Here is a 21,929-nt window from a genome sequence, read left to right on the forward strand (position 1 = left end):
CAGAATGAACCGGCCTGAAACTGGGCAGTGTCGTGGGCCGGCCTGTGCTGACCCTTCCACGTCCCCCGGGACGGCAGCCTGCGCCTCCTCGAAGCCCCACTTTCTCTTCCCCAAGTTGTGCAAGGGGGCATAGAATAACCACAGGCTTTCTCGCACCTGGGACTGCTGTTCTTTTAGTACATTCCGGAGGCAAAGATGCCTGGGAAAAGGCCCCGAAATGCGACGGCCATCCCGAGTGCCAAAAGGGAACGGAAAGCAATTACCCTCGACGTGAAATTAGAAGTGTTAAGACGGTTTGAAGTGGGTGAAAAGCTCAGCCAGGTCGCAAAGGCCTTAGGCCTTGCTGTCTCTACAGTGGCGACAATCCGAGATAACAAAGAAAAAATCAAAGCGAGTTCACAAATAGCTACTCCGTTGAGAGCCTCCCGTTTGACTCGCCACCGAAGTGCAGTCATGGAGACGATGGAGCGGTTGTTGCATGTGTGGCTTGAAGACCAGAGCCAGCGAAACGTGCCCCTGAGCGTTACCGTTATTCAGGAGAAGGCTAAGAGTTTGTTTGATGACCTACAGCGTGAACAAGGGGAGAGCTCTCAAACAGCAAAGTTCAGTGCAAGTAAAGGGTGGTTTGTGAGATTCAAGGAACGCCACTGTTTGCCCCACTTCAAGATGAGCAGCGCGGCTCCTGGTAAGGAGGATGTATATCCAGAAATCCTGAAAAGCATCATCCAAGAAGGTGAGTACACCCCCCAGCAAGTGTTTAATGTAGATGAGACAGGGCTTTATTGGAAAAGAATGCCTGAAAGAACGTTTATTTCGGTAGAAGAGAAAGCTGAGCCCGGGTTTAAATCATCCAAAGATCGCTTGATGCTGCTGCTTGGCGGCAATGCAGCTGGGGACTTTAAGTTGAAGCCCTTATTGGTGTACCACTCAGAAAACCCCAGGGCTCTGGAGGGGTACTCCAAGCCCAATTTGCCTGTGATTTGGCGTTCCAATAAAAAGGCCTGGGCAACCAGGAGCATCTTTCATGAGTGGTTCACATACTTTTTTTGCCCTGCCATTGAAAAATACTGTGCCCAAAATAATCTCACCAACAAAGCACTGCTCATCTTAGACAATGCACCATGCCACCCAGTAAATTTGAGCGATCTGTCTGATAATGTAAGAGTGGAATATCTTCATGACAATACGGCTGACTCCATCCAGCCCATGGGTCAAGGTGTGGCCTCTACCTTCAAAGCTCATTACCTGAGAAGGACTTTTGAGCACATCCTAGAAGCAACAGATGGGGACGATACAGCTGAGATCAGGGAGTTTTGGAGAAAGTACAGCATCATGGATGCCGTGGACAACATTGCAATAGCTTGGGAGGAGCTCAGGCCAGCAACAATGAACAGTGTGTGGAAGAAGATTTGGCCCGAGTGTGTTCAGTTCCAGAGTGTTTCCCAAACAGACAACATTGCCCAGGTTCAACAAAATATTGTGACCCTTGCCAAGAGTGTGGCCCTCGGAGAGGTGGGAGAAGCTGACGTGGACCAGCTGCTGCAGTCCCACGAGGAGGGTCTCTCAAATGAGGAGCTGGTGCAGCTGGAGCAGGAACCGGCAGGAGAGGAGGAGGAGGGTGAAGAGGCTGCACCTGCCCTGCGCCAACTAACCACACGGGAGCTGTCAGCAGCCTTCTCACATTTCGAGGCTGGCTTGCAGGTCCTTACCAGTAACAGCCCTGATGATGCGTGGAACCTGAAAGTTTCGAGAGCAATCAACGATGCAATAAGCTGCTATAGGGACCTGTACAGTGAGAAGGAGTGGCGCTCAAAGCAGCTCTCCTAGGCGACTCGGTGTGTGACCAGACGCGACGGGGTGACCTCCTGGGCGAGGCCCAGCCAAGCCTCTGCTTTCAGGTGTTTAACATCCCTGGAAACCCTGCTTCTGGTATTTTCATTTTGACACGTAAGAGCATCAATTTTGGCATTAAAATTTTACCTAAATATGTGCTTTAAGAAGATTGAATGAAAGAAAATCCAGGAAAAGTTATTTAAAACAAACTACAAGGAGACTATCCCCAGTAGACATTAGAGCACACTATAAACCTGATTGAATCAGGGAGGTGTTCAGACCTGTAGAATACAATAGAAGGTCCAGAAATAGATACAGATAGGCTTTTTTTTTTAATAGTGCAGGACAGCTGGTTAAAATTTGGCAAAAGATAGTTAATTCATAACTCACAGCATACACAAGGATAAACAAACAGATGAGGGATCTAAATGGAAAAACTGAAACCATGGAAGTACTACAAAACACACGGATGAATGTCTTTGACTTGGGTGTTGGGAAGATTTTCTAGGACTCAAAATCTAGAGGAAATTTAAGATTAATCAGTTTAACCATATGAAAAGGTAACAAAACTTTTCTATGAGGATAAAATACAAGGTCAAAGGCAGATGACACACTGGAAGAAAATTTCTTACAGATAATGGGCTAATACCCCTCATAAGTGAAGGACTGTTAAAGATTGAGAATACCAAAAATCCAATAGAAAAGTGGGCAAAACATAGAATTCATAAATAAGTAAACTAGATCCAGAAACATAAGCTTGACCTCAAGAGAAATGCAAATGAAAGCTATACAGATACCATTTCTCATCATTCCGATCGGCAATGATCAAAAAGTGTGACTGCACATTCTCTTGGTGTGGCTGTGGCGTCACTGGCACCCTCATTCATTGCTGGTGAGAGTGCAGGTTTGCACATCCCTTACCGAGGGGCATTGAACACTAGTGACAAATATATTTCTTTTGATTTAGCAATCCCACTTTTAGGATTATACCCTAAAGATACACTGACAACAAAAGACAATGTATGTGCACGGATTATTTGTTGCAGCCTTGTTTGTAACTGCAAGAGCTACGGAACAGCCTGAAGAGTCTCGAGTGAAATAGTCACATGTAAAATGGCACCTCCACACGGTGGAATGTAAGACAGTTGTAAATGATGATAGCTACCATGATAGTAGAATAAGGAAGAACTCAGCTGATGTGGAGTGGTTTCCAGGATATATTATCAATTGAAAAAAAGCAACGTGCAAGAGTAGAGTGTGCTACCTTTTGTGGAAGAAAGAAGGGAAAATAAAATACACACGTATCTTACTCCTGTACGAAAAGAAACACAGGAAGGAGAAACCGGAGACTAAAGAGATTGGTTATGGGGGTTGGGGGGAAATGTAACTTTTGTACCTTTTGGGAAGTTCTGATTGGGGAACCATGTTAACATATTGCACAAACAAAAGTAAACAAGGGTAGGGAAATAAAACAGTGGAGTATATGAACGGAACTGTGTTGCGCATGAATGGCGTATCCACAACGAAGGGGGAGAAACACCCAAGTAAATTTTAAACACCTTATTTTGACTATATGCCCTCAGACTAGAGACAAAAAAGAATCTAAACAAATATTAAACGCTTGTTAGTAGCCTTGTTTTTCACCAGCATAGGTGAGCAATGCCGAAGGTGCTTTGTGTGTACTCTAGGATTGAGCAAATAAGTATATTATGGTTAATGGAGCCGGGTGTCTCACTGTCAAGCAAGGGAATTGCAAATATGAAAAAGGGAAAGAATGACTCTTGTGTTGTTTTGAAATTGGAAGTATCAGCGTAAACTCATGGTTTTTAATATGTTTATAGACCAATAAGGAAATGGACATGCAGTACTATTTCCTACCCCAGCCATGAGCGTAACCAACAACCACATCTTGTTTCCTGAGTGCCATGCTCCACCAGAAGGTTCTGGGGCTCCTCAGAAACATGACTGGTTCCAGGGCTGGGACTGGGGAAATTACAGAATAAGCCTGGAATACCTTGCTACGCTGGAAAGGAAGCAAATGCCTAAAGAATGCCAGGAACATGTCAAAAGGACACAGGAGACAGGGGGACCAAAGCATCTCCAGGAGTAGGACAGATGACACACTACAGACACAGCATCGCTTCTGTGAAAATCCCACCAAAAGTGCAAAGCCCAAATTCAATCAGAAGAACCCACACTGAAGGAAAGTCTTCAGAATAATTAGCCTGTGCTTTTCCTTTTTTTTTTTTAATTAATTTATTTGGCCGCGTTGGGTCTTCGTCGCTGCATGTGGGCTTTCTCTAGTTGTGGTGAGCGGGGGCTCCTCTTCCTTGCGGCACGCGGGCTTCTCATTGCGGTGGCTTCTCTTGTTGCAGAGCAGGGGCTCTAGGCACACAGGCTTCAGTTGTTGTGCTGCCACAGTAGCAGCAGTTGTGGCTCGCGGGCTCTAGAGCACATGCTCAGTAGTTGTGGCGCATGGGCTTCGTTGCTCCGCAGCATGTGGGAGCTTCCCGGACCAGGGCTCAAACCCATGTCCCCTGCATTGGCAGGCAGATTCTTAACCACTGCGCCACCAGGGACGTCCCTAGCCTGTGCTTTTCAATGTCAGTGTCATGAACCCTTCCAGATTAGAAGCTAAAACGACATGGCAACTGAATGGCAAAATCTGAATACGGTTTGTTGTAGGTTTTATGGTCCCAAATCAATGTCAACTTCCTGATGTTATGACCGCACTGCAGCCGTGGAAGGCAACGTCCTTGTTTGGGAGTAACACACGAGTTACTTAGAGGCAAAGGGGCAACTTAACTGCCACATGGTTCACAAGAGTGTGGAGAAAGGATGAAGCAAATGGGGCAAGATGTTAACATTTATGGAATCCAGGAGATGGGTACCTGGGAGTGTTTCTGCAACACTTCTGTAAACCTAAATTTGTCAAAATTAAAAGGTTAAAAGGAAGTACTCTTTCATACCTGAAGGGGGTGGGTGGAGGCTGTGTCTTGTGATGCCCACGTGCAGCCTTACCTGTTTGAAGCTGGGGGTGCCAGCACCAGGCCCACGGACCCCTCACACGCCTTTCCCCCACCCTCTGCCTGTGCCCCCATCGAGCTCTCAGGTCTCCTCGGCCGTAGGGCTGCTGTCTACCAGCCTGTCTGGATGTAGCTGGATAAAGGCACCTTCTCAAGCACATTCCTGATGTTTTCTTTGAGATCCTGGTCAAAACCAGGGCTCATATCTCTAGAGCAATGTACATACACAGAGGTTTGAATGTAATTTGGGAGGGCGTGCAGGGTTCTCCTGAAGTCCAAGGGCCCTGTCAGAGGGTCCAGCTTGTGAAGACGCAAGAGGCTCCCAGGAGCTAGACCTGGGGCCTGCACTACTTACAGTGCGTTAACGAGACAGTCTTTCCACAGGGAGGGTTATGCAGAGAAGACATAGCTTCTACTCACTGAGCATTCTCCGTGTGCCAGGCTGTGCCCGGCGCTTCCTGGCACCCAAACAGCCCCACCAGGGATGTGTTTTAGTGTCTCTTAGAGGGGTCAGCACACTGAGGCCTAGGCACGATGCCCAGATTACAGACGACGCCGTTGGATGGGGAGGGCTGTGGGCTGTGGCTAAACCTGTGTTTGATTCATATGTCAAGCAAACCCTGCCCTGTCCCCAGTTCAGCACACACACCACGGTCTGGAGAACACAGATTTAGTGAGACAGGGGCTGCAGCCCATTACACAGCTCTCCTGGGAGGGCCTGCCCATGCTAACTGGTTCCTTGGTGGGTTCTTGCTACCACGAGCTGGACTCAGAAAGACCCACACATGATTCTGTTTAAAGAATTTGTCATCCAGAAGGGGGAGATGGGGCAGAGGTAATGGGGGTAGTTTAAAAAAAAAAAAAAAAAGAGCCAACTTTGCCCAACAAATGGCAGCTACTAACGTTTCTTATGGACACAGCGATAGTAACTGGAATAGTGTGCTGATGACACGGTAAATTCGGGGACAGCCAATATCCTTATGACAGAAATGCGATGCTGCGGTGAGACGTGTGCAGATCTGGGGTGTAGGAAGAGGGCATTTAGCCTTTAACCCCCGCTCAACCCCGAGAAGAAAGGGGTCCCGATGGGGGCCAGCCTCCCACTGTGCTCAGCACAGAAGGAGGGGATCGCCTAAAGCCACCGGACAGGGCTTCCCTGGGGTGCAGAGGGGTGAGGAGGGGGTGGCGCTGTCTTTACCCACCGCCCACGTCGGCCCACCAGCTAACTAGGCTGGCCTTTCCTTTCTGCTGGCCGAGCCTCTGCTCGGGCTTCCCAAAGGTGATGGACGCCCCGGTGGCTGTACCCCCTGCCCACCGCCCACCTGTGTGTCAATAGTCAGCACACTCCAGGGCGGGGAGGAGGGCAGAACCGCGCAGCCGTGTCCTGAGACGTCCTCCTCCCACGGGCCTTCCCCTGGACGGCAGGGTCTCCCAAGGGTCCCCGCAAACGCAGCTCCCCCACTGGATAGCTGGGGGTCAGTCCTGCATCCCGGGCTTCCTCTGCTGGAGCAAAGATTTCTGGCGCCTGACCTCAGGCCCCCAAACAGAAGGCCCCTGGTCGGAGTCTCCGAGGTCTCTGCAGGCAGGCACCGTGGTGGCAGGACGCAGCTCCTCGGCACACTGGGTCCCAGGCCTACTGTCACCAGCCCTCTCACCTAACCCTGACCTCCCCCGGGGGCACAGTCCCTGCTCCACACCTGGAAGCAGGGCAGCCTCTCTGGGTGGGACCCCCAGCCCCCCAGCTTGGAACACCAGCGTAAGCTGGGCTGGGCCAAGGCAGGAGCGGCGGCCAGTCCACCCAGCGGTGACAGCTAGGTGGCCCCTTCCTTCCACGTTGTGTAGAAAAAGCCAGTAACCCTTGGACTGGCCCGCCAGAGGAGGACCCAGAGAGAGAACCCTGGTGGGAGGCAGGGGCGGGGCCCTTGGGAGATAGTTATGAACAGCCCCAGCCAGGGACAACCAGAGGTCCCCAGAGAGACAAGGGGCTGGGGGAGGGAGCCTCCACGTAGAACCCAAACCATCCACCGCAGATGAAACTCAGGCCAAGGCTGAGTGTGTGCTGCTGGCATCCTCAGTCTTGTCGGCCACTCCCCGGAAGCCCTCCAGGATTTCCAGGGTGGCCCAGGCCCAGCAGCCTTGGTCCCAAGGGCGTGGGGGGCTCTTGGCCAAGGGGAGATGAGAAGAGTCCCTCCCCCACTCCCCTCCCCTTAAAGCTCTGCAGTTCGGGGAGGGGGTGCACATCCTGGCCCACACAGCAGCCGGAAAACAGCCAGGCGTGGCTGCCCCAAGTTCCGGTAAGCGCTAGGGGGTGATGGTCCTTGTGATGCCCCACGAGGCCAGTCATCCCCCAGAGCTTACCATCGTCCCCGAGGTGCTGGGGAGAGGTCCAGGGGCTGTAGCCTAGGGTCTCCAGAGCACAAGAAACACCTTGACTTCGGCAACAACTGGCAGGGCGGGCCCCAGACAGGCCCACGAGGGGTTCCGTTGCTCTAGGCGTCCACGTCTGGACCAGGCTCCTGGAAGAGTGACTGCTTCCGCAAGGTAAGGCGGGCACACCTAGGGCACGTGGTGGAATTGTCGTAGTAGCAGTCCCTGGGGGCAGGGAGACAGGGTCAGCCCGGGAAGGGGCATGGCTCCCTGCATGTAGACATCTACCACTGACTCTTCGCAAGCTCCTTAAGTCAGGTCCCAGTATCCCCCCAGATGGACGGGGAAACTGAAGCAGAGTTTCTCCCAAAGGGTCAGTGCAGAGGGCTGCACCCAGGCGTGCCTGCCAGGCCTGCTGTCCTGTCCCTGTGTGCGGGCCCTTCCTAACGGCTCCACACCTATTACCTGTGGCCCTGTGACAGGGAGGGTTCCGCTCAGAGCTCAGTGACCCCCGACCTGTCCCCACTGCCGTGCAGAGCCTCCACTCAGGGCTCTGCGGAGGTGCACACGGTCCCCACGGCAGTTTAAATGTTTGAAGGGGGCGTAGCGGTATTTGACAGGACAGACACCATGCAAACTGCTAGCTCGAGGGAGCTCACGGTTTTAACAACAGCTCCTGCTATAGTCACTGCAACCGCAATCCCAGCTCTGCAGACCTATGAGGTCGGCGGTGGCTCTGAGGAACTCCAAGTGCCAGGAAAAACCAGTGTGGACTGAAACAGGGGTGGCGGGGTCCCACCTGAGCCCAGTGTGAGAAGCTGTGTGGGCCCAGCAGGCGCGCGCCTATTGGTAACTGTGCTTAACGAATTCACACATCTTTCTTCCGATTTCTGTGTATCATTCTTCCAAACATCCACAAGTCTTTAGGACATAAATGCTTAAGTTGTTTGAACCTAAGTACTTAATACACAGAAATGTTAGGTATTTCTTGTGGCCTAGGGAACGTTTGAAAAAAAATCCCAAGAGCTAAGAAGTTTAGGAAGCCCTGGCCTCAGCTAAACCTCAGTCCCGGTGGAGGAGGGAAGCCAGCCGGATACGTGCGCACTCGCGGGGTCTGGGCTGCGCACCCCTCCCCAGCCCACGGGGGCTTCTTCCCAGCGGAACTCAGCTGAGTCTCACCATCAGGGTCTAAGTCCACATCTCAGGATCAAGGCAAAGAGATCTGAAACCCGGCGGCGAAGATCAAGCCCCAGTGTCTCCCTCCCTCCCTCTCCCCGTGTCTATCGGAGGGGGTGGGGGTCAGCGTAGGGGTCGGGGGTCAGGGTCTCAAGCACCGACCTGTGGAAGACGGCGGAGCAGTCGGCGCACACCGACGTGTGACTGTCGAAGGGGAAGAGCACGTCACCCTCTCTGCAGAGCTCACACACAAAGCCCTTGGCCTGGCACCGCTGGCGGCGAGGCGGGATGGTCAGTGCCCGCTCCCAGGGTGGGGGGCACGTCCACCAGAGCCCCCCTCCCGCCCTCCCCACCTGGCCCGCGGGGGGGCCCACCTCGCAGTCCAGTTTGATGTGCTTGGCGAACAGCGTGTGGGTGTCCGCCAGCGAGCAGCCCAGGCGGCCCGTGCGCGCGTCCAGCAGGTCCTGCACGGAGTACATCTCGTCGCTCTCCACGAAGTGCTGCCGGTGCTGGAGCTGCGGGCCCAGCCAGCGTGACCCCGGTGGCGGGCCAGCGCCCTCGCGCTGCCCACCCCCCCGGCTCGCCTGCAGCTGGGCCCCCTTCCCCACTGTATCTCATCCGCACACCTCGCCACCCCCCGCCACGCTGCTTCCTACTTTTCTTTTCTGCCCAACCCGAAGGGCACTGCTCTGCTCCCTGCCCCCCAGGACCCAGACACTGTCTGCCTGCAGCAGGCACCCAGTGAGTATTTGTAGAACAAATAAACAGATGAGCCTTGAAAAGTGTTTCGTGGTCAGCCCTTCCTGGGCTGGCCCGTGCCTGGTCCACTCCATGGAGACTCTCATGAAGGCTGCAGGATGAGACCCGCTCCTCTGAGCGCCCCTCACGGGGATGGAATCACAGCAGGCTTTTGTGGGTACAATGCCTGTTTGTTTACGGCAGACCTAGTGTTCCCGGGGACAGTGTGGAGACCTTCTGCTAACAGCACAACACACGCAAGGCATCAAGCCATCCCCCCACGGCCCTGGTCTGTTCCCCCCCACCCTCCCCGACAGATCCCCTCCCCCCACCCCCAGGGCAGGCGGGCTGACCTGCAGGAGCAGGCGTGCCGCCATGGCCTCCCTGCAGGTGATGAAATACGGCTTCATGAGCAAGATATCCTGGCGCAGCTTCTGTGGACGAGAGGGGCCGGTGGGCATCCCTGGTGGGGGCATGGGCTGTGCCTGGTGTGTCTGTGGGGGAGGGGCTGGCCCTGCTCTGGCTCTGTAGGAAGTCATGTCACCTTACGCTCTGGGTCAGTAGGGGACAGGAGGTACCTTCCCGTTCCCCAGCACAGCCCCGGATCTGAGCGCTCCAGCCAAGCTCAAGTTCAAGCCACAGCTTCTCGGCCAGGCAGGACCCTGAGGTTCCTTCGTCCGCAGTCTCTCCCCCGAGCCCAGCTCCACACGTGCACACACACCTCGAGCGCATCTGAGCTTGCCTCCATCGATGGAGACTGACCAGTCTAACCCCTCCTCAGCCCGGGATCTCGGCAGCTCAGCCTGCCGTGCCTCAGCCCGCTCCCCTTCAAACCCCACCCCTCTCAGCACCAGCCTGAGGCACCCTCACCTGCCCGTGCACCACCCCGGCCTCCTGCTGAATGGCAAAGAGAGTGGCCCCCACCACTCTCAGGTGCGTCCAGCACCTGAGCACACAGACGTGGTTAAGTGGAGAATACACACTGGGACGCGAAGACGAGTGCAAGAAAGAGAAACAGTGCAGCGTGTCTCCATAATGTACACCGATAGGTTGGGTTAGATAAACCGCATCACTGAAATGAACTTCACCTGCTGCTTATTTTTCTAATGTGGCTACCAGAAAAATTCAGATTGCCTCTGATCCTTGTGTTGTGTTTCATATTGTGGCTGGACAGTTGCTTTAGCGACTTTAACTTAAAGGACAGGGGCGGGGCCCAGCTAAGCAGGCGGCATCTCTCCGATCCACCACACCCCGGGGGGGCAGGGTCGCCCCACGCCCGCCCCCTCCCCAGCCTCACCCGGATCTCCACCAGCTCCTCCACATAGTTGAACAGCAGAGGGTTGATCTCCCGGAGCCGGAGCACGGGCCTCGACACCATCAGCGCCAGGTAGCGCATGCTGCCGCGGGACACCTGCGGGGGGGGGGGGGGGGGGACACTTCCGGCGCCACGCCCCCAGGCCACGCCCCCTCCCCACCCAATCCCCAGCCAGCGGGGGCTGTACCCCAGGGCCGTGCCCCTCGCTCCACCTCGCTGCGCTCCCCACCCACCTTGCGCGGCTCGAAGTCCCAGTTGTGCACCACACGCGCTGGGATGACGGCCAGGTCGTTCCAGTGGCAGTGGCTGCAGTAGTACTGGCCGGTGTAGTCGCACTGCCGGGCCTCGCTGGGCACACCCCCTGTGGAGAGGGAAAGCATTACAAAGCCTGGGAGACCTGCGAGGTCCATCCCCCAGCTGCGCCCACGCGGGCCCAAGGGTTCCACCTTCCACACCCGACTCATCGTCTTCTAGGCCACCCTGCTTCCCTGTTTCTCACCAGTAAAATGGGACAATAGTAGGACTCCCGCCAGGCGACTGCCAGAGGCAGTATGTTTCTGGGAAGAAGGCCCGATACACAGCCTGTGAGCGACTGCTGCGGGATTTCCCCATCGAGGTGGGTTTTCTGTGACAATGGGGCCACACATGGGAGGCTGAGTGCAGCCCAACCCCGCAGGGACTCCTAGGGGACACACGTGGCAACCTCACTCTGCCCGGGTGGGAAGTGAAAAGGCACCCAGAGCAGCCCCTTGTCGCTCCCCCAGGAAAGGAGCAGGACTCGTGCCCCGGAGTCACGCTACCCTTAGCCATCGCACGCACCCAAGTTTCTCATACAGCTGTCGGCAGGGCTCCTGGCCCAGGCAGCTCCCCTCCGCCCTGTGCCCTGCTCTCCCGGGGGTTCTCACGCAGAGAGATGGGTGCCCGGCACTCAGCACAGCGGTAATCCTGGCTGTCCAGCCCTGCCTCGGGGCAGATGTTCAGCTCATACTCGGCCTGGTGGCTGACTTTGGACCGCACGCAGGGCTTGGAGATGAGGTTCAAACACTTGCTGTGACAGCGGTAATAACACCCTGGTTGGGGGCCCGACAACGTGCCTCTTAGAAGGGTGGTCACCCTGCGGCCCAGGCTGCCCTTCAGCTGCCGGGACCCCCAGGGGCCTGTACTCCGATTCCCAGACCAACGCAAGAGCCTCTCCAGGCACCACTGCAGGTTCCCAAATGTCAAAGGTCCCTTCAGTCCCCACCCAAGTCTTGCCCTGAAGGTACGTGCAGACCTTTCCCCCCAACTCCATACTCAAAGGGCCAGGGGCCTACCTGCCATTCCCATCTGGGTGCCTAAAGGGCTCAAACCCAAGCTGTCTGAGTGGAATCCAGCTCTTCCTTACCAATCCCACCCCAGTCTTCCCAGCTCAGGTTTCAGTGCCTCCATCTTTCCACCTACTGAGACGTCATCCCAGTCCTTCAGCTAGGGCTGCACTTGGCCCCTTCTCATCCGAATGCCCCACCCTGGTCACAGTCCATCACTTTCCCTCCTTCAGGCCATGCTCAGCTCAGCAGCCGGAGTTAAAACCTAAGTATGTCCTGCACTCACCCGTGGCCCCAGTGCACTTACGCAAAAGGCTCTAGCCACCTCTGAGCCCACCTCTACCATGCCTCCTCCCTGACACAGTGCTTCAGCCACACTGCTCTCTGCTCCTCCTCGAAGACACTGGACACACACTGACCACAGGGCCTTTGCACAGACAGCTCCCCTGAAGAAATGTTCCTTCCTAGATATACTCCTGGTTTGCCCCCAACCTCCAAGTTTTCTATTAAATGTCACATGATGCCTTTTCATTTCACCCTAACGTAGCACCCATCCCCCTCCCCAACACATACTAGTCCCTTCCCTTATTCTTTTTCACTATATGTCTAACATACCATTTCATTTATTTATTTGATTTTTCATCCAGAACAGCACCTCCAATGGAATTTTCTGCAATGATGGAAACGTCCTGTCTGCACTGTCCAACGGGTGGCCACCAGCCTCATGTGGCTATTGTGTACTTGGAATGTGCATGGTACCACTGAGCAATTAGTTATTACCTTAATTAACTGAAATTCGAATAGCCACGCATGGCTAGTGGATGTGAGCCTGGTGAAGGCAGGTATTTGGGTCTTTCATCCCTTGCTCTACCTCCCATCCCCCCCACGCTGCAGGGCTCAGCAAATACCGAAAACACAGCAGAGAATTCCCCCTCCCCTGGGGCCTGGAGTGCCAGGCCAGAAGGAGCAGTCTGGTCTCGGCCCACCTGTGCAGGTGTACCAGGTCTGAATGAGCCCCCAGATGACGGTGTGACACTTGTCACAGGTTTGCTTCACACTCTTGCTCTTCTCCTTGTAGAATCGGTGCTCGAGAAGGACTCGGATGTTGGGCTCATCCTCACTGGGGTCCTGGGGAGGGGGCCAGGGAGGGGTCACAGGTGAGCCAGGCAGCAGCTCTTTTCCCGTCACACGAGCCCCTTGACTGCGTCTCCCAGGTAACCACGTGTAGCAGAGGTTGTGAAATTTACCCCAGTGCCACAGCCCTTCCCTTACAATAGAACACAGTGATTGGTCAGGCCGGGACCACCCAGATTACAGACTACCTTTGTACCTAGGTGGCACGTGAGCAGGGGTGAAAGGGCCTTCGCTGCCCTTCCCACACTGTTTTTGCTGGCTGGGTGCAGACCCAGAGGCAGTGGGGGGCTGTCGTGGACTTGCCAGGGACTGGCAGAGCACCGAAAAAGGAGGACCTGAGGTCTCCGATACCAACAGCTGCCGGATGGGCCCTGGGCCACCTACAACATTTCCACATGAGTAAAACTACACAACCAATTCCTTTAAGCCACTGTATTTGGGGGTGTCTTAGCTCGTGCCATAGCCTTACCTATATTCTAAAGAACACTCCACTTTCTATATTCCCAGGGACTCAGGAACCAGTGCAGGGATGCGGTGGGGCCCCAGTCAAACAGGGCACAGACTCAAGGACTACATGATGGACCCCTGTGGTGTTTGGCTTCCAGGATCCATGAGCCCTTCTGTTGTCACCTTCGGCAAACCACCCCCTGCTCTGGGTCACGTGGTTCAAGGTGGGATTAACTGACCCACTTGCTCCAGTGGGTGGACACATGACCCAGGACTGTGATTACCATCAGACTAGTAGAGACACAGGCTGCACCTGGGGTGACGGCCCATCTCTCTCCCGCCTGCCTGGGTAGCTTCAGCCAGTCGGGTGTGGAGGGTGGAACCTCAGCCGCGCTGCCCCAGAGGCGGCCCGGCCTCCGGACGTGCGTGCCCCAGCCCAGCTCCAGCTGCCTGGAGGGGGGCGGCCGGCACCCACCTTCAGCTCCTGGAGCTTCAGCCGGAGGTGGATGAGCCTGACCACGGCGTCCTTCTGCTTCTCCGAGTGCTCCGGCAGCTCCAGGATCACCTGCTTGCACTCCTGGATGGCCTGCCGCAGCTGCTGGATGTCAGAAGCCAGGAACAGGCCCTGCTCGGGTGGAGGCGGGAGGTGGCGGGTTTGGGGACAGTGACGGTCAGATGCCCCCTGCGTGCTCTCCTTTTTGGCCAGGCCCAGCCTCATAGGCAGTTGGGCCCAGAGAAGACCTCCCTGGTCCTGCTCACCCAGGTAGCCCAGGTGGCCGAGGACCTGCTCAAGGCCCGGGAACCCGGGCAGCAGAGGCAGGAGCCGCACCACACCACCTGCCCCTCTCTGGACCTGTCCACCCACGGGCCTCTGGAGACCTAATTCAGGATGTTTTTCGAAACACAACTTCCCTCTTTTAGAAATCCAATCGCTTTTCTGGCTATGCTATTTCGCTTACTTCTACAGAACTTCCTCTTGGAGGAAAGCTGGGAAATGACACTCGTCTGTCGACAAGGAGAGGAAGTGGCCTCTGGTTCGGTCACCAAGCTCACAGACACCCCGGGCACCCACCCGCCCCTGGCCCCAGCACCTCACAGGTGGACCGGGGGCGGGGCCCAACAAAGCCCCTAGACTCAGGGGCAGGGAGACAGGCCGGGGCTCAGAGCTGGGGCTGATCCTGCCCCAGGAAAGCAGTGTCACTGCCCTCAGGAGCCGTGCTCCTCCCCGCAGTACACTGAGCCTCCGGGCAAAGAGGAGGGGACACCTCTCTTGGAAACCAGTGTGTGGCCCATAGGAGGGGCTCAGAAATGTTCTAATAAAGATGCAAAGCACATAAATGAAATAGGTATCTGCAGCAGCAAAGCGCAAAGCTTAAAGGCCACATGAACAACAAAAATGAACAGCAGACGAGAACTGGGGTCTCCAGGTGAATTTTTTAAGAATCATATTTGAATGTTACTATAACGTTTCTCTCAAAAGTTGGAGATAGTTTGCATAAAACGGGAAGATTTTCAAACTTTAAAAAAAATTATTATAGCCCTTTTATTAGAAAACAAACAAACAAAAGAAACAGCAAGATTTCCATGGAACAAAATGTAGCACAGACAAGAGTGGCCCTGCCTAGCTGAGTGGGCAGCGGGGCTTCCCCTCTCCCGTCCTCTCCCTCACCCTACAGCATGACTATAGGATTCCCTGGGACCCCAGGTGGAATTAACTCTCACATTTGCTTCACAGGACCCCGGGAGGGGAGGGAACGGCGCTCAGAACAGCAGCCCAGGCTCCCAACCCCAGGTCCAGCCCATCCCCACAGGACCGCAAACACGTTTTGGGGGTGGGAGCCAGGTGTCACGTGGGCCTCAGATTCCAGGCCCAGGAGCCCCTGCTGAGGTGGACATGGCCGGCTCCTCGCGCTTTGGGGGCTCACCTTGTCCCCCTCCCCGCCCGCAGACCCTGAACCTTACCACAGGGCGGGCGAAGTGGTCCTCGGACAGGCCTAGGTCCATCACGCGCTCAGGACAGCGGAACTCTGGCTCTCCCGGGGGCAGCTCGGGCAGGGCCTCTGGGAAGGGCGGCAGAGAGACGAGTCAGCCTGCCACCCCAGGAGGAAGCCGTGGAGCCCATGGGAGGCGAGGGAAGCAGGGCCCTGCCCTGGCATCGGCCCTGTTGGCACTTGCAAAGGAAACCGAATCCTTGTGCAGACGGGAGAGTGCCGTGCAAAAACAGTAAATACTACAGAAACATGCCGATTTCTAAGGCCCACGCCTCGTGAGTACATCTGCGGGCTCGAGAAGGGCCGCCGGAGCACTACACACCAGAACACGTGAAACCCCGTGTGGACACCGGCCACCTCTGCACACACACACCCCCGGGGCCCCCGGCACCCCGTTGGCTCCATCCACAGTCTCGGGGCTCACATCCTGCTGACCTCTCACCCTCCAGATCTTGGCGCTGAGTTCACGCCCCAAGCGTTCTCCAAGTGAGCACGTGCTGTGCGCTGGGCCCTGGGACACAGCAGTGACAAGACAGGCACACATCCCTGCCCTGGGGAGTGTTCATTCCCCAGGGGATGCAACAGGTGGAAAGCGGGTTGTGCTGCAGAGAAGAGGGGGGTCCCCACGTGTCCACGGGAGGAACCCTGTAGAGGGGGGGCCGGTGTGACGGGGTCAGACCACCCGCACAGCAGCCCCCAGCACCCACCTTCAGAAGCGACCTGCAGGGCCTCCTTGCCAGGCCCCTGTTCATGCTGCCAGGGCCCGAGCTGCTTGTTGAAAGGATTGAGGTGGACCTGCCGGAACCGGGCGAGCTTCTCGTCATATTCCATAGCACCCCACCTGTGGGCGGGCGGGCCGGGCGGGGCAGAGGTGGGCGTCCGGCTCCCGGGCTCGCTGCGGTCCCCTCCCCTTTCTGAGTGCCTGGAGCTTTGGAGGGGAGGCCTGGCCCCTCTCCCTTCCCCAGCAGGGTCCGGGCCAAACATCCCCACACCACAGCCACCCCCTTCAGACCCTCCCCAAACCAGCCGAGCCCCCTCACCCCGGCGCCCACTGCTGGAGCCCCCTCACAAAGAGCAGCGATGTCCGAGCCGCTGATGGCGCAGGCAGGGCCAGAAGGGCGTGCCCAGTCAGACCTCCAGCACGGGCCCCTTTGATCCCGCCTGCCTCACTTGCCCTGGTAGAGCCACGCCCTCCCTGTCCACCGAGGCGCCAAAGCTGTGCGGCTCCCAGGATCACACCTGCCGGGACTCAGTTCCTCCCTTCTGGCCCTGGACCCAAGGTGCTCCTTTCCAGTCAGAGCATGCAGAACCCGCCCTCCCCGCCCCCCCCCCCCCCACCCAGCAGAAGGGTCAGTGCTGATGCCAGGGCTCAGGCCTGCTCTGCCACCTGCAGTGTGGCCTTGGCAGGACCCACCTCCCGGTGCCCCAAGGGGAGGGCCCACGAACGCTGTGTAGTCACCGTGTGACCCAGGCTGGCGCTGCACTGATGCCCCATGTGGCCAGAGCCCACGCCCAGCCCCACACCTCGGGACCCAAGGAAACAGGCAGGAAGTGCCTGGTCCACAGCCTGGCACTGCTCTCCCCTGCGCAGAGCTCAGCAAGCCGCGAACACGCGGGGCTGGTGCTCCTGAGACAGAGGAAGGGACTTCGGTGGGGTTTGCCTCCCAGGGCCCCCCACTTAACTAGCGGGTCCACATCCCTTAGCCTCTCCCTGCTTCAGGGCCAAATGAGTTCACAGAAGGTTGGACAGATGTTTGTTAAAACTTTGTAGTAAGGGCATGGGTGTTGGTTATGCTCTCCTTATACCTGGTTACCGTCTGAAATAATTTGTTATTATACAAGGCAATCCTCTGACTCCTATCTGCCCTCCACCCCATGAAAGGAGAACTGAGCCAGAGTGCATGGCCCAGGGCCACCCCACCCTGCCCAATGCTGCCCTGCACCTGGGCAGGGACTCTCACACAGCCCCGGGACCTCGCCTGCCTCTCTGGTCTCTGTGGTGGGATGTGGGGAAGTTCCAGCCTGGTAGAACGTGGCACCCATTGACTAGCTGCCCCTAGGTCAAAACAGGGCAGGACACAGACGCCATGGGCCCAAGTCACAGTCTCCCTTATGACCTGATGTCTCTGGGCAGCTCACACAGGGTGGTCACCACCCAAGATGGCAAGCTTGGGCCACAGTGCCCTAGGAAGCCCCCAGAGCAGGGGAGACCCAGTTGTCACAAACAAGTGAGATCCACATTCACTAACCCCTTCTTCCGGAGTGATGAGGAAGCCCTGAGCTGCTCACCGCCAGGCTTCATTCACGTGAGACAGAAAGAAACTTCTGTTTAAACTACTGTTACTGGGAGGAGTTCTGTCTCTTGCAGCCAACACAGATCCTGACTGATCACCCTAACAGCCCTGTGGTCAGCAGACAAATTGGCCCTATTCAAATCCCAGCTGTCAGCTCCAGCTGTGTGACCTTGGGCAAATGCCTGAGGCTTTCTATGCCTTTGAGTTCTCATGTTTCAAGTGGGGATGATAACAGTACCCACTGTGTAGAGTTAAAGATTAAATTAGTCAATACAAAGTTCTGACTACCTTGGCCAGAAATAAACACCAGCTGCAACTTATCGTTATCGCTGTTACTATTAAGAATCAGACAGGCCTGATGTAATGCTGCCTTCCGCAGCGAAGAGCATTTTCTTGCCCATAAATAAGGGAGCATGCCGGCCTCCTGGGGCGGGGTGGGAGGGGGGTGAGGATTAAGCACTTGTGCGTGACAGTTAAGCCTGTAACCCGCAGTCGCTGCAGAGCAAACTGTGACATCACTTGCTGATCAGCCCACCCCCAAGAGACTGGAGGATCAGGAGCCACCCCCGGGGTCTCGCCCCAGAAACCTCCCAGCGTTTTCAAAGATGGCCAGAGGCGGGCTTCCCTGGTGGCGCAGTGGTTGGGAGTCCGCCTGCCGATGCGGGGGGCGCGGGTTCATGCCCCGGTCTGGGGGGATCGCGCGTGCCGCGGAGCGGCTGGGCCCATGAGCCACGGCCTCTGGGCCTGCGCGTCCGGAGCCTGTGCTCCGCAAAGGGAGAGGTCACGCCGGTGGGAGGCCCGCGTACCACACACACACAAAAAAAAGATACATGCATCCCTATGTTCACAGCGGCACTATGCACGGTAGCCAACACACGGAAACAACCTAAATGCCCACTGACAGACGAATGGATAAAGAAGATGTGGTACACATATGTAATGGAATATTACTCAGCCATAAAAAGGAGTGAAATTGGGTCATTTGTAGAGATGTGGATGGACCTAGAGTCTGTCATACAGAGCGAAGTAAGCCAGAAAGAGAAAAACAAATATCGTATATTAACGCATGTATGTGGAATCTAGAAAAATGGCACAGATGAACCTAGTTGCAGGGCAGGAATAGAGATGCAGACATACAGAATGGATGTGTGGACACGGGGAGGAGAAGGGAATGGTAGGATGAATTGGGAGATTAGGTTTGACATAAACACACTACCGTGTGTAAAACAGATAGCTAGTGGGAACCTGCAGTACAGCACAGGGAGCTCAGTTCGGTGCTCTGTGATGACCTAGATGGGTGGGATGCGGAGGGGAGGTGGAACGGAGGTCCGAGAGGGAGGGGATATAGGTATACATATAGCTGATTCACATCATTGTACAGCAGAAACTAGCACAACATTGTAAAGCAATTTTACTCCAATTAAAAAGTCTGAAAGTGGAGACTCCCTCCCTCAGGAGGTATTTCCTGTACTCCCTTCACCTCACCTCTCTGGTTTCTGGCATCCCACCCAACCCCACCCTTTCTCTCTTTACCTGTGCGGCCTGGATGCTGTGGCTCAACCAGTGTATAACCCTGTCCTGTCCCCAGGGAATTGCAAAAGTATTTTTTTTCACCCATCTATTGGACCACAGGGTGATAGTTTACTGTTTTAGACTCAAACGGAATTTGTCCAGTGAGGCCTGAGCATGGGAAACATACAGCACTTAACAAGAGGATGTGATGCCATGGGTGTGTGTTGTGAACACTGCTGTGTCTTTACTAATGTACTTTAATTTCCTACTTCGTCCTTTATTTCTTAAAGAGTGTATGTGAGAAATGAAATCAGTAAGAACTGGAAATGAAGAAATCACTTTTAAATCTCAAAAAAAAAAGAATGAAATAATGCCATTTGTAGCAACATGGATGGACCTAGAGATTATCATACTAAGTGAAATAAGTCAGAAAGAGAAAGACAAATACCATATGATATCACTTATATGTGGAATCTAAAATATGACACAAATGAACTTATCTATGAAACAGAAACAGACTCACATAGAGAACAGACTTGTGGTTGCCAAGGGGGAAGGAGTAGGGGGTTGGATCGGGCGTTTGGGGTTAGCAGATGCAAACTATTATATATAGAATGGATAAACAACAAGGTCCTACTGTACAGCACAGGGAACTAGATTCCACATCCTGTAATAAACCATAATGGAAAAGAATATGAAGAAGAATATATCTATCTATATCTATATATTTAACTGAATCACCTTGCTGTACACCAGAAACTAAAAGAACGTTGTAAACCAACTGTACTTCAATTTAAAAAATAAATAAATAAAAAGCACAGGTTCTCAGGCCCTACCTAGAAAAATAAATCAATAAAATAAAATATGGCCGGAGGAGCTCAAAGGCAGGAACACCTCCACTCTTCCCAGCAGCCCTCCTTGGGCTACAGGCTCTCCTGGAAAAAGCATCTCTCATTAACCCCCTTATGGGCAGTGCCAGTCTCAAGCCTGGCAGAGAGGCTGCAGGTGAGTGAATGAGTGGGGTCACCTGACTTCTCTCAGCCCCAGTTTCTCTCCGGCCAAGCTGGAGAATCGTATTTGCGGGTGTGGGAGGGGAGCTGCCGAGGGCAGACAGATGATGTCCCGACACAGGGGCCTGGCAGATGTAGTGCGCGGCAACTGACTTTGAGGAAAGTGACAGCAACCCTCACCTCCCCACCAGGTTCACCCCCCAGAGAGCTCTGCACCCGGAATTCAGGCTTGGCCTCAGAGAGGAGCACGCAGGAAGGTGGGCACTGAGAGGCATGCAGGAAACCCGCTACTGCACTGTCTACCCTCCTCCAGAGACCTCCTCTCACAGGGGCTGCGGACTCCACGTCTTTGCAATGAAAGGAAAGCTCAGAACAAAGCCCAAGACGTCTCAGGGCCCCGAGGAACATGGGGCTGAAGCTCAGATGTGCCCGAAACAGCCTCTCCTGTTCTCGGGGAGGCACGGCCACCAAGAGGACCTGTTATCACCCCGGCTGCCACCAGAGGCCGCTGGACTTCTCCCCGGAGGGGGCAGGGCCGAAGGTACGTCCTAACTGCTCACACCTGGAAGGAGGCCTGCCAGGACCCCGCAGGGGCACAGTTACTGTCCCTTGAAGGACTGCCTGCGGCAGAAGCTTAGCGGCAGCCACCCCGGCGTCTGGGAGACGCCGCCCCCAAACGGGCCTCCCCCACCTTCACCCACAACAACAACAACAACAGACACTCTGGGGACCCTCGCTAACTGGCTCCGCACAGGGGCAGGTCTCCTCCACCACGCCCGCCCGTTTCATAGATGAGGAAACTGAGGCTCAGAGTGGTCCAGCCCCAGCGCAGGGCGGCACAGCCACGGCGACCCCTCGGGCCTCACGGATCCTACAGACAGAGTGTCGACAGCCGGAAGCAGTGACGGTGTCATCTGCCGGGGGACGCCTTCCCCGCTGAACCCTGCTCGGGTGGGTGGCGCGGCTGAGGTCTCCAAACCCCTCTGGCCCCAGGTGAGGACCCGCGGGTCTGAATCCTGCTCTGCGCCCGGGCCGGGGCCTCGGGCGGGTCCCTCGCCCCCTGCGCCGCGGGGCCCGCGTCGGGAGAGGGGGCTCTCCGAGCTCCGGGCCGCGGCGGCCCGAGCGTCCCCGTCTCCTCCACCCAGACCCCCGCCCGCGCCCGCTCCGCCGCTCACCTGACCGCCGCAGCCCTCGCTACATTGTGTGCGGCCGGCCGGCCTCGTTACATCGTATCCACCGCCGCCCTCGATACGCTGTATCCGCCCCGCCCGCTGCTGCCTCCTGCGGCCCGGAGGCTCACAGCACAGGCGGAGTCTGCGCGTCCCGCCCCCGGCCCGGAGGCCTCCACCTCCCGCTCCAGGAAATGGGCGACACTTCATCCCAGCTCTTCAAGGTGGTGTGAAATAAAATTCATGTTTTATGGCAAGACAAGAAAATTTTAAACATAAAAATTTTCTCTGCCCTTTGGCCTGCTCTCGGCCCGCTGTGCATCTGTATCTGCATTTATGCATCGATCAAACCTCCCCATCGGCAGAAACGCCTGCCCAACCACAGAGAGCAGCATTCTCTTGGCATCCATGACAGCTGCTTAAAAGATAGGGTTCCGGGATTTCCGTGGTGGTCCAGTGGGTAAGACTCTGCGCTCCCAGTGCAGGGGGCTCCCGTTCCATCCGTGGTCAGGGAACTAGATCCCACATGCCTCAACTAAGAGTCCTCATGCCACAACAAAGACCCGGCACAGCCTAAATAAATAAATAAAGATTTTAAAATCTTTTTTTTTTA

General features: G+C 55.6%; 1 protein-coding gene across 4 annotated transcripts; it reads right to left on the bottom strand.

Annotated features, from left to right (window-relative positions):
- Nucleotides 1-176: 176 nt before the first annotated feature.
- On the bottom strand, nt 177-21,767 carry DEF8 (differentially expressed in FDCP 8 homolog). Of its 4 annotated transcripts, none has more exons than XM_079907693.1 (12): nt 21,323-21,767; nt 16,039-16,172; nt 15,303-15,400; nt 13,816-13,965; nt 12,746-12,887; nt 11,361-11,525; nt 10,689-10,816; nt 10,438-10,551; nt 9,494-9,574; nt 8,777-8,866; nt 8,565-8,674; nt 177-7,451 (listed from the first exon to the last, which is right to left on the bottom strand). In XM_079907693.1, the coding sequence occupies exons 2-12, from the start codon at nt 16,160-16,162 to the stop codon at nt 7,349-7,351; spliced, it is 1,305 nt and encodes a 434-aa protein (XP_079763819.1). In that variant the 5' UTR covers nt 16,163-16,172; nt 21,323-21,767; the 3' UTR covers nt 177-7,348. The 4 variants fall into 4 exon arrangements, with proteins under 4 accessions (XP_079763819.1, XP_079763818.1, XP_079763820.1 ...); XM_079907692.1 differs by having other exon boundaries at nt 8,777-8,917; XM_079907694.1 differs by lacking the exon at nt 11,361-11,525 and having other exon boundaries at nt 8,777-8,917.
- Between the last annotated feature and the right edge of the window lie 162 nt (nt 21,768-21,929).

This window comes from Stenella coeruleoalba, assembly GCF_951394435.1.
Source record: "Stenella coeruleoalba genome assembly, chromosome: 20".
Taxonomy (NCBI): Eukaryota; Metazoa; Chordata; class Mammalia; order Artiodactyla; family Delphinidae; genus Stenella; species Stenella coeruleoalba.

Excerpts from the sequence above, each read along its gene's own strand:
- DEF8 (XM_079907692.1), bottom strand. The coding sequence starts at position 16,162 with ATGGAATATGACGAGAAGCTCGCCCGGTTCCGGCAGGTCCACCTCAAT. Across the intron at positions 8,918-9,493 it reads CGGCACGCCTGCTCCTGCAG|CTCCAGCACCGGCAGCACTT; the intron begins GTCAGCCCGCCT and ends CTGGGCCCGCAG. Across the intron at positions 8,675-8,776 it reads ACATCAAACTGGACTGCGAG|CGGTGCCAGGCCAAGGGCTT; the intron begins GTGGGCCCCCCC and ends CCTCGCCGCCAG.